Consider the following 12,913-nt stretch of genomic DNA (forward strand, 5'->3'; position numbering starts at 1 on the left):
TAAAGCTTAATACAGAATTCAAACGAATTCTTAAATTTAGATTGGCTCATTTCCGTAAGTATGTTTACCTAATATTACTTTTCGATTCAGTATCTTATACGTTTTAACTGATGGTAGGACCTCTTGTGAGTCCGCGCGAGTAGGCTCCACCACCCTGCCTATTTCTGCCGTGAAGCAGTAATGCGTTTCGGCTTGAAGGGTGGGGCAGCCGTTGTAACTATACTCGAGACCTTAGAACTTATATCTCAAGGTGGTGGCGCATTTACGTTGTAGATGTCTATGGGCTCCAGTAACCACCTAACACCAGGTGGGCTGTGAGATCGTTTATCCATGTTAGCAATTAAAAAAAAAAGTTCGACTCGATGTTCTTTATTAGTTGAGTTATAGTTCTCTTTTTTACCTTTGACCAAACTCCAGATGGATTCAGTTTTTGCCGCATAGAATATGGATATTTGAAATTTTTTCTCTTGTGAAGTCTTCTTTGCATCCAAATTATTTTGGACGAACAAAACAATGGCATTCTCCTAAGGTTCGTTCCATGTTAGAATCGCCGAAGCATAGTTCTATTGTTTACGAAGAACGCATATAAACTGGTTGTGTATTTAGGCCATCACCGCTCATTCCGGTCACGTTCCATCATTTGTTCCGATCTGTTGCTTTGGAAAGAGCACCTGACTCCAAAATACGACATCCTTATCGCTCTTATTGTGACACCAACATGTGTGAGAAGTATAGATGTATGGCCATTAGTTTCGTTGAGGAATTTGTTTTTATATTGAATTTCCGTAGTAATAATGTTTGGTATGAATCCTCCGGGATGTCCTTTTGTGTGCGGTTTAGGGCTTTCTGCGAAATATATATCAAAGTGGAGATTTACTGATATCAACGAAGCGACGAAACCAATTGGATTTCGATGATACACGTCTCAAAATAACGAAAAATAATGTGTAAACTTGAGAATTGTTTTGGTGAGTTTCCACAAAATTATCAAAACTAGTGGTCCCACGGTAGACGAAATTCGACTGTAAGTAATTGAAATTATAAACTTGCACACTATTATGATTCTGTTATCAAAGACTGTTATACTTCTATTATCACAGATTTCACTAAGACTACAGTATAGACAAATGTGAATAAAGACAAACAATATTTACTTAATCTATCCTCAATTTGACCACAGACGATAATTAATAAGAAATGTTTGACAATAAACAAATAGTATGCATGAGTGTGTGTGTCAAATACATAGTAGTGTGTGTAATGTTTTTTTAATCATTTAATGTAGTTAAGCATAATTTAAAAAAAGATCAACATTCTGCACTCCTTCTCTATATTCTCTTTATGTGATGGAAATTTTATACTCCTCCGTCCGCGCAATTTTCATGAAAAGAGGTCCAAAGTTTTTGTTTCACATATTAATAATATAGATATCGCAACTCTTGTGAATACCATATTCATCATTTTAAGTAAATCGATGAAGTCCAAACCAAATTGGTGTACTACAGACAAATTTAAAATAACCACCCCCCTAGATTTACCATAAGAGCAAATACACATAGTACTCTTTATATTGAATTATTCGATATTGTCGTATATAGCTAATAACTGTTCTTTATTGTTTTTTTTTTTTTTGAATAAATTAATAATAAATACGATTTCTACGCGAGGATACATCTACTAGAACAAGCTTCAATTGAAAGATCAATATACATTCATATACGTATATCTGTATCAGATCTGTATGTAGCTTGTGATTCGGAATTAAAAAAATTATCTCCTTCTTCTTGTCGAAATATTATGTTGTGAAGTACTCAAGAATATGGAATCATCTTTATTCCTATAAATTTTGTAAAACTATGCTCGTCGCAAATAAATATAAGCGAAATCTGCCTTTGGTTTCCATTTCTGAAACACATTCTCGAAATTCGTGATCAGATGATATCGGTCTGAGGCAAACGTGATCCAATCTTGTAGCATGATTGATACATCACACTCCGCCGGCGGACAGACGCGCGACAGAAGCTATTTTTCACTTGCACGTTTTGGCCGGCTTTTCCACTTGACATGGAATTTGGTTGCATTTCTTTCCTTTTTTTACCGTCGAAAATAACAGAACGTGTTTATTTCGAAGTGATTGAGTAAAACATCGGATAGGTTAAATCGGATGCTCGAAAATAATCGATTTCCTCGCTTCTAAGTTAGTCTACATTTATCGTCTTCTCGCATTAAAACTGTATAATCTCAAAACTTACAAATTTTACAGGAGAGTGTTTTAAAGGTTTAACATGTCATTGTGATTTTTTAAATCTTATCTTATACCTTTAAACGAGCTATTCTTGTATATTTTAATATAATATAATCTGAATCTCGGAAACGGCTCCAACAATTTTCATAAAATTTAGTATACAGGGGATTTCAGGAGCGATAAATCGATCTAGCTACAATATATTTTCAGAAAATGTTGTTTTATTCGTGTTTTCAATAATCAACTTTATCGATAATCAACTTTATGACTCTTCCCGACATCTATTGGCAAATAATAATACTATTTTTCTTAATTGAGAGCAACTAACTGCTTTATAGACACAACAAGATGGCGTTATAAAAAAAAAACCATCATCTAGTTATATGAATTATCTTTGCAACATTCATTTTTTATTTTTTACCAGTTACATTATCTGTCTATGAAAGTAAGATAAAATTGTGAATTAATTTTGTTAAGAGTAGTCAAAACATAGGTAAACAGCTTAAAAAGAAAAACTAAAACTAAACTACGCTCTTTTGACAGTATTTATGAGAAAAATACTGGTGATACCAAATGATACCGTATATGAGCTCAATTTTGAATATTTTAGGAAATTATACACTTTTAATGCGAAAAGACGATATGTAATACTAAAATATGCATTGGAAGAACGAAGACAGACAATGAAATCAGCCGCGGAGCGCTCAAAAACAATCAACGAAATCTCTGCCAATTTGGGCAATGTGACATTTTGAAAATTGTTTTTTTTATTACACAACACACATTTTTTTTTATTGCTTAGATGGTTGGACGAGCTCATAGTCCACCTGGTGTTACTGGAGCCCATAGACATCTACAACGTAGAGGCGCCACCCACCTTGAGATACAAGTTCTAAAGTCTCAGTATAGTTACAACGGCTGCCCCACCTTTCAAACCGAAACGCATTACTGCTTCACGGCAGAAATAGGCGGGGTGGTGGTACCCATCCGTGCGGACTCATAAGAGGTCCTACCACCAGTAAAAACCATTTATTCGTAAACATTTGTGAAGTACGTATTTCATTAGAAAAATCAGTACCTGCCCGCGGGATTCTAAAATCGACACAGTCGGAGCACTCGATACGAATGCACTGGACGTCTTATCCTGTAGGCCAAGACGACTTCAATAGTGTTTGTTTTTCTGTACTTTTCTAGTTTGGTGTGAGCATTGCACCTTTAGAGCATTACCTTCGAACAAGTCGAGATAATGGGGATTAACAAGGAAATACCTGACTTCACTTTGCATATTACGTATCCACAACTAAAAGCCTATTTAGATACGAATCCTTCTGGGCTTCTCGGTTGGGAAGATCAGCTGACGATCTACCAAATATTGGAACAATATTGGGTATCCGATTTTAGATCAATTCATATATCGCTCTCATTTCACGTTCTAGCGATGTCTTAATACGAGCTGTGGTCACTTAATACTAAATAACTGTGATATTTCTGCTGATTCACTATTCATAAACAAGAAGGTATACATATTTTGTTAGAATATTGTTAGGCCATTGATTGACTGGATTGTCCAATTCACACAATATCGCTCATTAATAATTCATATCAGGTGCCTAAGCATTACATATGCATGCGGCCAAGACAAGGCACCGACTAAACAAACTTCTCAATGGCACAATATGACAAATACATTAGGTACTGATTAAGTTCAATCTTCGTGGTATTATGGAAACAGTGACAAACCACGTTCAGTGTTTTGATAGGTCGCAACTTACCAATAAGTAACTTCATTTCGTGTTTATATATAGTACTAGCTGTACCCATCCACGTCGCTGGGCATTTCAAATTAACATTATTATTTCTCACCCCCCCCCCCCCCCCTCGGTAGACAGCGGCTTGGCTCAGCCCCTGGCATTACTGAAGTCCATGGGCGACGATAACCACTCACCATCGGGTGGGTCGTATGCTCGTCTGCCTAGAAGGGCATGAAAAAAAAAACCACAAAGATTCTCATCATTAACGCCCCCGCAACTGGTGTAAGGACTCATATAAATATTAGCCTATCCATTAAGTACATGTATTTTCTACGTGGGTACCAAGTTTCAAATCAATCGGATGCACGGTTCGGTAGTTATAACGGAACATCCTTAAAAACCACGGTAGATTTATATATTAGTTTAGATTTTGCAAAGCCTAGATGGGAATCAACTCATGGCCTATCTGTATCGGTAATTGGGACCTATAGACTTAATGACGTGAATTGCACCGCCCTACCATTTCTGCCGCGTGCAGAGGGCGTGACAGCCGTACTGGTGGTAGGACCTCTTGTAAGTCCGCAAGGGTAGGTACCAGATATTCCGTGCCTGAACTAAGCATTTCGCGGAAGAGCTGTAGTTGAGGAATCAAGGAGCCACGAGTTGTCGACCACTAGATGATATCAAGCGTCAGTATACGAAGGAGCCTCCAAGTTCGGGGGACACGTCGTTATTAACATTCATGAACGACATCCAATACCGCGACGTCACGTACCGACCTAGGAAATGAGATTGATTAACAACGAACTTTGTATTCGATTTGAACGCGAACATGTTACATCATTCAAATTTTATTCGACAAATGGATTTTTTTTCTATCTTTTGTTGTCACTCCTATTCTAGTGACCTCGAGGGGTCATACTAGATTCACCGGACGAGTAGGTGAGCTCACGGGGCTCTAACCTGTGGACGTTGCTAACACAAGACCTAGCAAGAGCAGTGATTCGCAGAATCTACCACTGGATTGGAAACGCGACCCACTGAGAATTAAACTGTGTAGCCATCATACAACGCAAGATATTTGACAGATGCCTGAATCTCGCTTACGATATTTTCAAGACAAGCTTGCATATATGCAAGTTCCGAATAACAACATTCGGACCGTCGGTCTACCGAGCAATTACACCCGCTCGGTGGAAGTTCTTTCCTTTGCCGTATATCTCTACAAACTGCAAACTTTTTTGGTGGTAGGACCTCTTGTGAGTCCGCACGGGTAGGTACCACCACTCTGCCTATTTCTGCCGTAAAGCAGTAATGCGTTTCGGTTTGAAGCGTGGGGCAGCCGTTGTAACTATACTGAGGCCTTCGAATTCATATTTTAAGGTGGGTGGTGGCTTTTACGTTGTAGATGTCTATGGGCTCCGGTAACCACTTAACACCAGGTGGGCTGTGAGCTTGTCCACCCATCTATGCAATTACAAAAACAGAAAAAAACAATAAGTTGAATATAGTATGGTTTATACTATACTATTATTAGTAGTTATGAAGTTGCCATTTTACATTACTGGCAATTTGAAACGTTAATTATGTGAAGCTGTCAATAAATCTCAAATTGACATATGATTTTCAGTTTAGAATTAAATGATTTTCATTTTAAAAATTCAGTTACTTGTCTATTGATTATTGTTTTGTTTTCACTAAATTTGTGTCTTTTTCATTAATATGGGCACTATAAAAATACTAGTTAATTGCAGTATGCGAGTTCCATCGCGGTAACAATGTCGGACAAATACCCCACAGCATTAATGGCGTCTACGTAATAAAAAAAGGAAAGAAATAAGAAATATTTATAATAAAACGACTTTAGCTTTCTGTAAACTATACTGTATATCTAATATCTTGTTTTGATAGCTATGATAGAACAGAAAACAACCGTATTTATTTAAATCACGCTAACAACTTTTTCAAAACAAGCTTGCTCATATGCCAGTTACGAACAACAACATTCGAAGCGTTGGTCTATCGACTAAAATACCCGCTCCATGAAAGATCTGTCCTTCGTCGATCTCTGGCATATATTGCAATTGTCTACCTATATCAGTTCAGTTTTGATTTTTTATTTATTGGTTTGATGGGCTGTCAAGCTCACAGCTCACCTAGTGTTAAGTCGTTACTTGAGCCCATAGACATCTACAACGTAAATACGCCACCCACGTTGAGATATAAGTTCTAAGGTCTCCGTATAGTTAGTTACAACGGCTACTCCACCCTTCGAACGGAAACGCATTACTGCTTCACGGCAGAAATAGGCGGGGTGGTGGTACCTACCCGTGTGTTCTCACAAGAGGTCCTATCACCAGTAGAAAGTCCACCAGTTTCCTAGTCCCAACTCACTAGACAAATGACACGGTAAATTAAATAGAAGACTGATTTTTTTTATTTTTGTTATCACAGCTTAAATAAATGCCTGATGATTCCAAATAAAATACCATTATACGCATTACAAACAATACTTTCGATTTAAAAAAGTAACATTGCAATATTGGAATAAAATAATTTTGCAATTCAATAACATCGCTAATCACAAATATAAGTCGTTTTCACAAAATTCAGCAACAGGACTTCAATTAAATTCTACATTACCGAATGCAGTCGAATCTAGTCGCGTTTTTACCACGAAATTACGATCAAACGCTACAAGCGCCCAATGTTTGTACGTAACATGCCAACATCCTACTAACGAGCTTGTTACATTCCGATCATTCTATTGTATCCGGAGAGAGCTTTCGCCTGACTTGCCTAGTCAGATTGATCGTGTCAAAATTAATGTATGGTTTAAGCTAATAATAAAATAACGGTATCTATATCTATACTTTGAGAAGCGTGGCCTATTTAATTCATAATATACAAAAAAAAGATGTGTGGTGTCGTGGAACACCAGATTGGAACGAAGTTCTTTAATTATGTAATAAAAATATAAATTTTAAGTTTTATTCGAGGTATAAAGAAAATAAAACTGGAGGTTTCGCAACAACCCTTATTGTGTTGCATTTCATTCACGTTGGTTTGCATAAGAGTTAGTGTATTGCGCAAACGAACGCTCTGAGATCGTGGTCAATGAATGATAAAAAAATATGTTATTTTTTGTACGTTATTACAAAGTTAAATCGTACACTGTATGCATTACTAATTTGTACGTTATTACAGAGTTAAGTCGTACGCTGTGGACATTACTAATAAAAATCTTACGTTACGGACGTTTTTTTCCGATTAGGGTACCCCTCCGCATCGTCCCATAAGGAACTTCGTTCCAAAAATTATTTCACTTCGCACAGAATCACAATTTAGTTAGAACGTTCAAAGTGAATGAATCGTATTGCAATCAATGTTAATATTCTCGGTTTTGTTAGAAAATTCTCAGAAACTATTGTAGTTTGAAGTATCGTCGATTTAAAAAAAATGAAGTTACCTAATTAATTAGAGAAATAGTTTGAAAAAAAACGAGCAAACTACAGATGTCATAGAACACGAGTTAAGAATTCGGAAAGTAAAATGTATAATACCCGCAAAATTGTAATTCGCGTAATTACTGGTGGTAGGACCTCTTGTGAGTCCGCGCAGGTAGGTACCACCATCCTGCCTATTTCTGCCGTGAAGCAGTAATGCGTTTCGGTTTGAAGGGTGGGGGCAGCCGTTGTAGCTATACTTGAGAGTTGAGACCTTAGAACTTATATCTCAAGATGGGTGGCGCATTTACGTTGTAGATGTCTATGGACCACAGTAACCATATAAGCAATAAATAAATAAAAACTTAATGTTCTTTCTGAGAAATAGATTAATCTTTTCTTGTGTGTTTTTTTTACTCGTTTAACATTCGCATTCAATCAATCGTCTTGAGGCTGGTTCGTTAAAACGCGCCCGAGGCGAGGCTCCAAGTTCGACGTTTCTGGGCACTTTTTAACAAATTCCCAAAACTTTCACGACGAAAATGAATGTTGATTTCTTGCGGGTTCCCTTTTTATGAATTCCCCGTTTTGCGAAATAAGGTGGGAATCTAATAAGGATCGGGAAACGAGATCGCCCGATCTCGCTGCGTATTTTAAATATCGTTATTAAATTCTGTCCGCCCTCGTATTTAATGAGATTTTCGCGTTTAATTAATTAGTCGAATTAATCACGATTATTGTGGATGGGTTTATGAATAACTATTAACAAACAGAGCGATGCAGTCCTTGAAACTAAATATTGAAAATCAGAACACATTAGAGACAAACATGATTGTTCCTAACTTGAGGTCATACGGGGTAGAAATTGCACGCCACTTCAACTCTTTTTAATTCAATTACATAATTATTTTTTTTTCTTTTCTTAGAAAAACTAGGGTTCGATAATGATAGTCTAAAGCCCCCCAGATCAGTTGTGGTCGGTCTTAAGTCATTTGGGCTTTTGCTTTTTATTGTATATTTTAGTAAGATTCCATAAATAATTTAAATTCAAAATCGACTTTTCTTTTTTCAGGTACTTACATCGTTTTGTCTTATCAACGTGCTTAAAATGACTTCCCTTCAACGGTATGTGACTTTATTATTATATTTGATAAACATCCCTTAAGCCAACCAGATTTTTCAGGCTATACGGAGCAGGTGGAACTACGGGTCGACATACATTTTTGAATTTACATTCACCAGGAACTTATGGCGGAAAAGGCTTCGTCATTAATTATTCTAGAGTGATTATATACGGTGGCAAACCACATACGGATGTCTAGTTCTAAATGGAATTCCCTGTATATGGGAACCAGAGTAGTATGAGATGTATATAGACATTAAACACGCAGATAAACACGCAAAGCAAAGCGCCCTAAGTGGGAATAATCGAAAGCAAAATCTTCGGACCACCAGCCTTAACTACTGAACGATAAAGCCAGCCTGAAAAAAACAGGCTATTGTTTGTTTTGTCAAAATCTCTTGAAAATGTGTAAAGCTATACGTAGTGTGTAATGACGTGTACTTATAAATGTTAAGCTTCAGTGTAGGGGCTTCTTTATATTGTCCAATTTCCATTTTTTTTACTTTAAAATTTATTCAAACTGCATACGTCAAATTTAAGATTGTATTAATTTAATACTACTACGGGTATTGGAGTGACTCATTTTTAAAATGTTGAAAATGTTAAATATGTTCACCAAATATCTTCACAAAATGAATTATATTAGAATATTAAAAACTGATAAAGCTTATATCACTCACTTATTGGTTTCACGAGATCTTTTGAGGACTGTGGTATCTTTTTTGGAATCGTTAATAAACTTAGCACATCATGACATTCAACAACAGAACTGATATCTCATTATGACGTTTAAGTAGGAACATTTCGATTTAAATATGGCGTTCAGTGACTATTTTAGTCATGAATACATTTATTTTCTTTGCGATTCAATGCAAATAAAAAAAAGCGATCTACGGTTTGTCTTCGCTGTTCGGAGTCGTTGCTCGATTCTGAATGGATGTTATCAGCTGTCAAACGCAGCTGCGGTACCGGATTTAAAAAGAAAATTGCTCTTTTCCATAAATAAAAATGTAGATATGACCATAATTTTATTTGGCTTTCTGTTAGTTATTCAAATTGGCCTATGATGTGTTTATATTAGATGCATAACTAAGACGTTATCTGGTCTCCGTTTTTATACTCAAATTGTTTTTTATTTTTATTGCTTAGATGAATGGTTACTGGAGCCCATAGACATCTACTACGTAAATGCGCCATCCACCTTGAAATATAAGTTCTAAGATCTCAATATAGTTACAACGGCTGCCCCACCCTTCAAACCGAAACGCATTACTGCTTCGCGGCAGAAATAGGCAAGTTGGTGGTACCTACCCGCGCGGACTCCCAAGAGGTCCTACCATCAGTAATTACGCAAATTATAATTTTGCGGGTTTCGTTTTTATTACACGATGTTATTCCTTCACCGTGGAAGTCAATCGTGAACATTTGAACGTGTGTATTATGGTCGCTGGTACATTATGGGCATCGAAACATCCTTTAAATGGTTAGTTGCTATGTCGTGCTATGAAAGAGCAATAAATTATGGGAAATAAGTATCCACTCACAAAGTAAGCGTTCTGGTCGTAAACATATAAGTTGCTAATGCAGTTGATGAAAATATTTTTGTTCCCTACAAAACAGACCATAACTCAACTAGTCTGAACAAATTAAGACAACTTTAAGGCCATAATCCCGCATTCGTTATTAACGCAATTGGTTCACGAAGTATCACTATTAGAGGTGCAATATTAAAATCGTTTAATAATAATTGATATTCATCAAACGATCGAAATTCGATCATAATCAACAAAACTCGAGAAACTAAAAAGCGACACTAGAAAGAGACAAGTATATGTAAGATTTATCATACGAAAGAACGAGATGTAATTTTTCTTAGAGCTTTATTTTAACTCGTGTGAATAATAATATATAATCATATAATTGATAATATTTTTTTATATTATATGTATATATTTATGACATGTATATTATGTATCTATAAATATTATGTATGTTGCATATACACATATTATTATGTTTAAGTAATATCACCTTCACACTACACCTACTAAGGTTCATCTCTGCACTTCCCTAAGGTAGACTGTTAGAGAATGCCTATGGCACTAAGTCCGCCTTTATACTTTCTAGTATATGAAGTTATAAATAAATAAATATGCTTTTTCTGTTAATTTAGGACCAGTATCGGTCGCGTCTAGGACAATGAACATAGAGGTAGACTTCTTTCGAAGCGTCAATTAACCGTCTCCTCATAAATGCAGCACTGGTTGAGAAAATAGGCGTTTTTAAATAAAAACGTACTCTTCACGGCAAAGTGAATTTATGGGGCAGGGGAGTACAATGTCTCCAAAAACATCTTAAAGAGGGGAAAAGAGATGTATAGTTCACGGAAGTGACCCATTTAATGTTATAATTTCACTAATCTCTCGGGACGTACGGGGAAAACTTTTTTCCTGTTTATTATGTATTGGATATAGAAACAGAGCTACTCATGTAGAAAATTCGTAACAGTAGCTAAGCTAATATATCTACTTTTTATGATAGTCATACACACACACTTAAAACTCCTTTAAGGTTCAATTTATCATTGATTATATTTTATTATTATTTTTATTATTATATACTCTATATTAATCGAAGCGCTTAAGACCCAGCCGATGTTAAGATTTTATCGAAGTCCGTAGCGAACGCCTCAATCATATTGCATAACCAATATGTCTTCTATCCTTTTCTAATACTGCTACCACCACCACCCTGCCTATTTCTGCCGTGGAGCAGTAATGGGTTTCCGTTAGAAGGTTGGAGCATCCGTTGTAAAAATACTGAGACCTTAGAACTCATACCTCAAGGTGGGTGGTGGCATTTATGTTGTAGATGTCCATGGGCTCCAGTAACCGGTGGGCCGTGAGCTCGTCCACCCATCTAAGCAATAAAATAATAATAATACTGTCGAATCTAGTGCGCAAGGTTTATGTCGGCGTAAAGTATAGATGTCAAGAGAGAGGGGTGCGGCAGTAATTTGCATAATATAATCAGGACAGGAGCTGATGATTCGTTGCGACCCAGTTCAGGGTCCTGGACTATAAGTGACGAGCAAGTTAAATTATGCTAACCGAACGAGCGTCGTCTTGTTTGAGATCCTTTGATTGGAAATAATTTAATAAACGGGAACTTTGATCAAAACAACGAGCTAGCACGTAAAAATTGAATCTCTAAGACAGCTCTTGTGGTCTGTGGCGTGATATTAATAATAAATAATAAATAATAAAACATTTATTTCAGAAAAAATCCATAAAATAATAATAATACAATAGTCAGCACACAAACAGTTCAACAATACAAATAGAAAATGAACAATATACTAATTCAATTAATTAAATATACAAATATTAAATGGAACAGAAAACTTTTGTCGCTGGTACGAGATAGTGCCATAGATCATATTTAAAAATGAAAAGTCTAGTCTACTATTTAAACTGTAAAATCAAATCCGCAAAATTATAATTTACGTAATTACTGGTGGTAGGACCTCTTGTGAGTCCACGCGGGTTGAGGTCAGTCCACCCCCACCCTATCTATTTCTGAGGTGAAGCAGTAATGCGTTTCGTTGTAGATGTCTATGGGCTCTAGTAACCACTTAACACCAGGTGGGCTGTGAACTCGTCCAACCATTTAGGCAATGCAAAAAATAAATGAAAAAAGTAGTTTTAGCTAGGTTTTCGTTTCTTTTAATTGGCATTATTTTCACCATTTGGAATATTTTACAGTATTCCACTCGAAACTTGATGAGACGAGATGTCTGTGAATCTCGAAGACTGAAGAAAATTCTACAATGGAAAGCGAGATGCTTAATGTGTACATGGTTTTTTGATAAAAATAAAATAAAGACCATTTTAATGTCCACCAATTTGATTGGCGTATAGAAAAGTACTACAATAAATGATTAATTGCCAATTTAATTTCGCGGTGTTTTCTGATAGTGAAGGGCTATTTTGATAATATCCTGAAAAGCACACCACGCATTTTTACAACAAAAAAAAAAAATCTTACACTCTTTTCAATTCAAATTTATTAATATTTATTTCCTATTTTTTAGTTGGATTTACTATAAAAGCGCATTTTGTTAGTTTTTTTAAACTATTATTTATTTTTCATTTTTAGTTGAACTTCAATTTCTGTTTTTTTTTTTTTTTAAATATTGAATTGTCATCGGTCCTTAATAAGTACCAAATTTCGAGTTAATCCGACGTTTTGAAAGGGGTCATCATGTTCAAAGATTCCGTTACATACTTACATACAATACGTCTGAAACTAATAAAAGCGTATTAAAAAAAAGCGCATTGGATCTGAC

At 35.9% G+C, this 12,913-nt stretch overlaps 1 protein-coding gene across 4 annotated transcripts in view; it reads left to right on the plus strand.

Moving 5' to 3' along the window:
• The window catches only part of LOC101744455 (kinesin-like protein CG14535), a 434,238-nt gene that overhangs the window by 292,927 nt on the left and 128,398 nt on the right, over positions 1-12,913 (plus strand). The window contains exon 1 of one of the 4 annotated variants that reach the window (XM_062671580.1): positions 8,456-8,567. The exons of the other annotated variants lie outside the window; for them this stretch is intronic. Coding sequence (XP_062527564.1) covers positions 8,551-8,567 — 17 coding nt within the window. The 5' untranslated portion in view covers positions 8,456-8,550. Of the gene's footprint in view, positions 1-8,455; positions 8,568-12,913 lie in introns of those variants that run through there. 4 annotated transcript variants of the gene reach the window in all.

The sequence above is a fragment of the Bombyx mori genome, chromosome 12 (genome assembly GCF_030269925.1).
Source record: "Bombyx mori chromosome 12, ASM3026992v2".
Taxonomy (NCBI): Eukaryota; Metazoa; Arthropoda; class Insecta; order Lepidoptera; family Bombycidae; genus Bombyx; species Bombyx mori.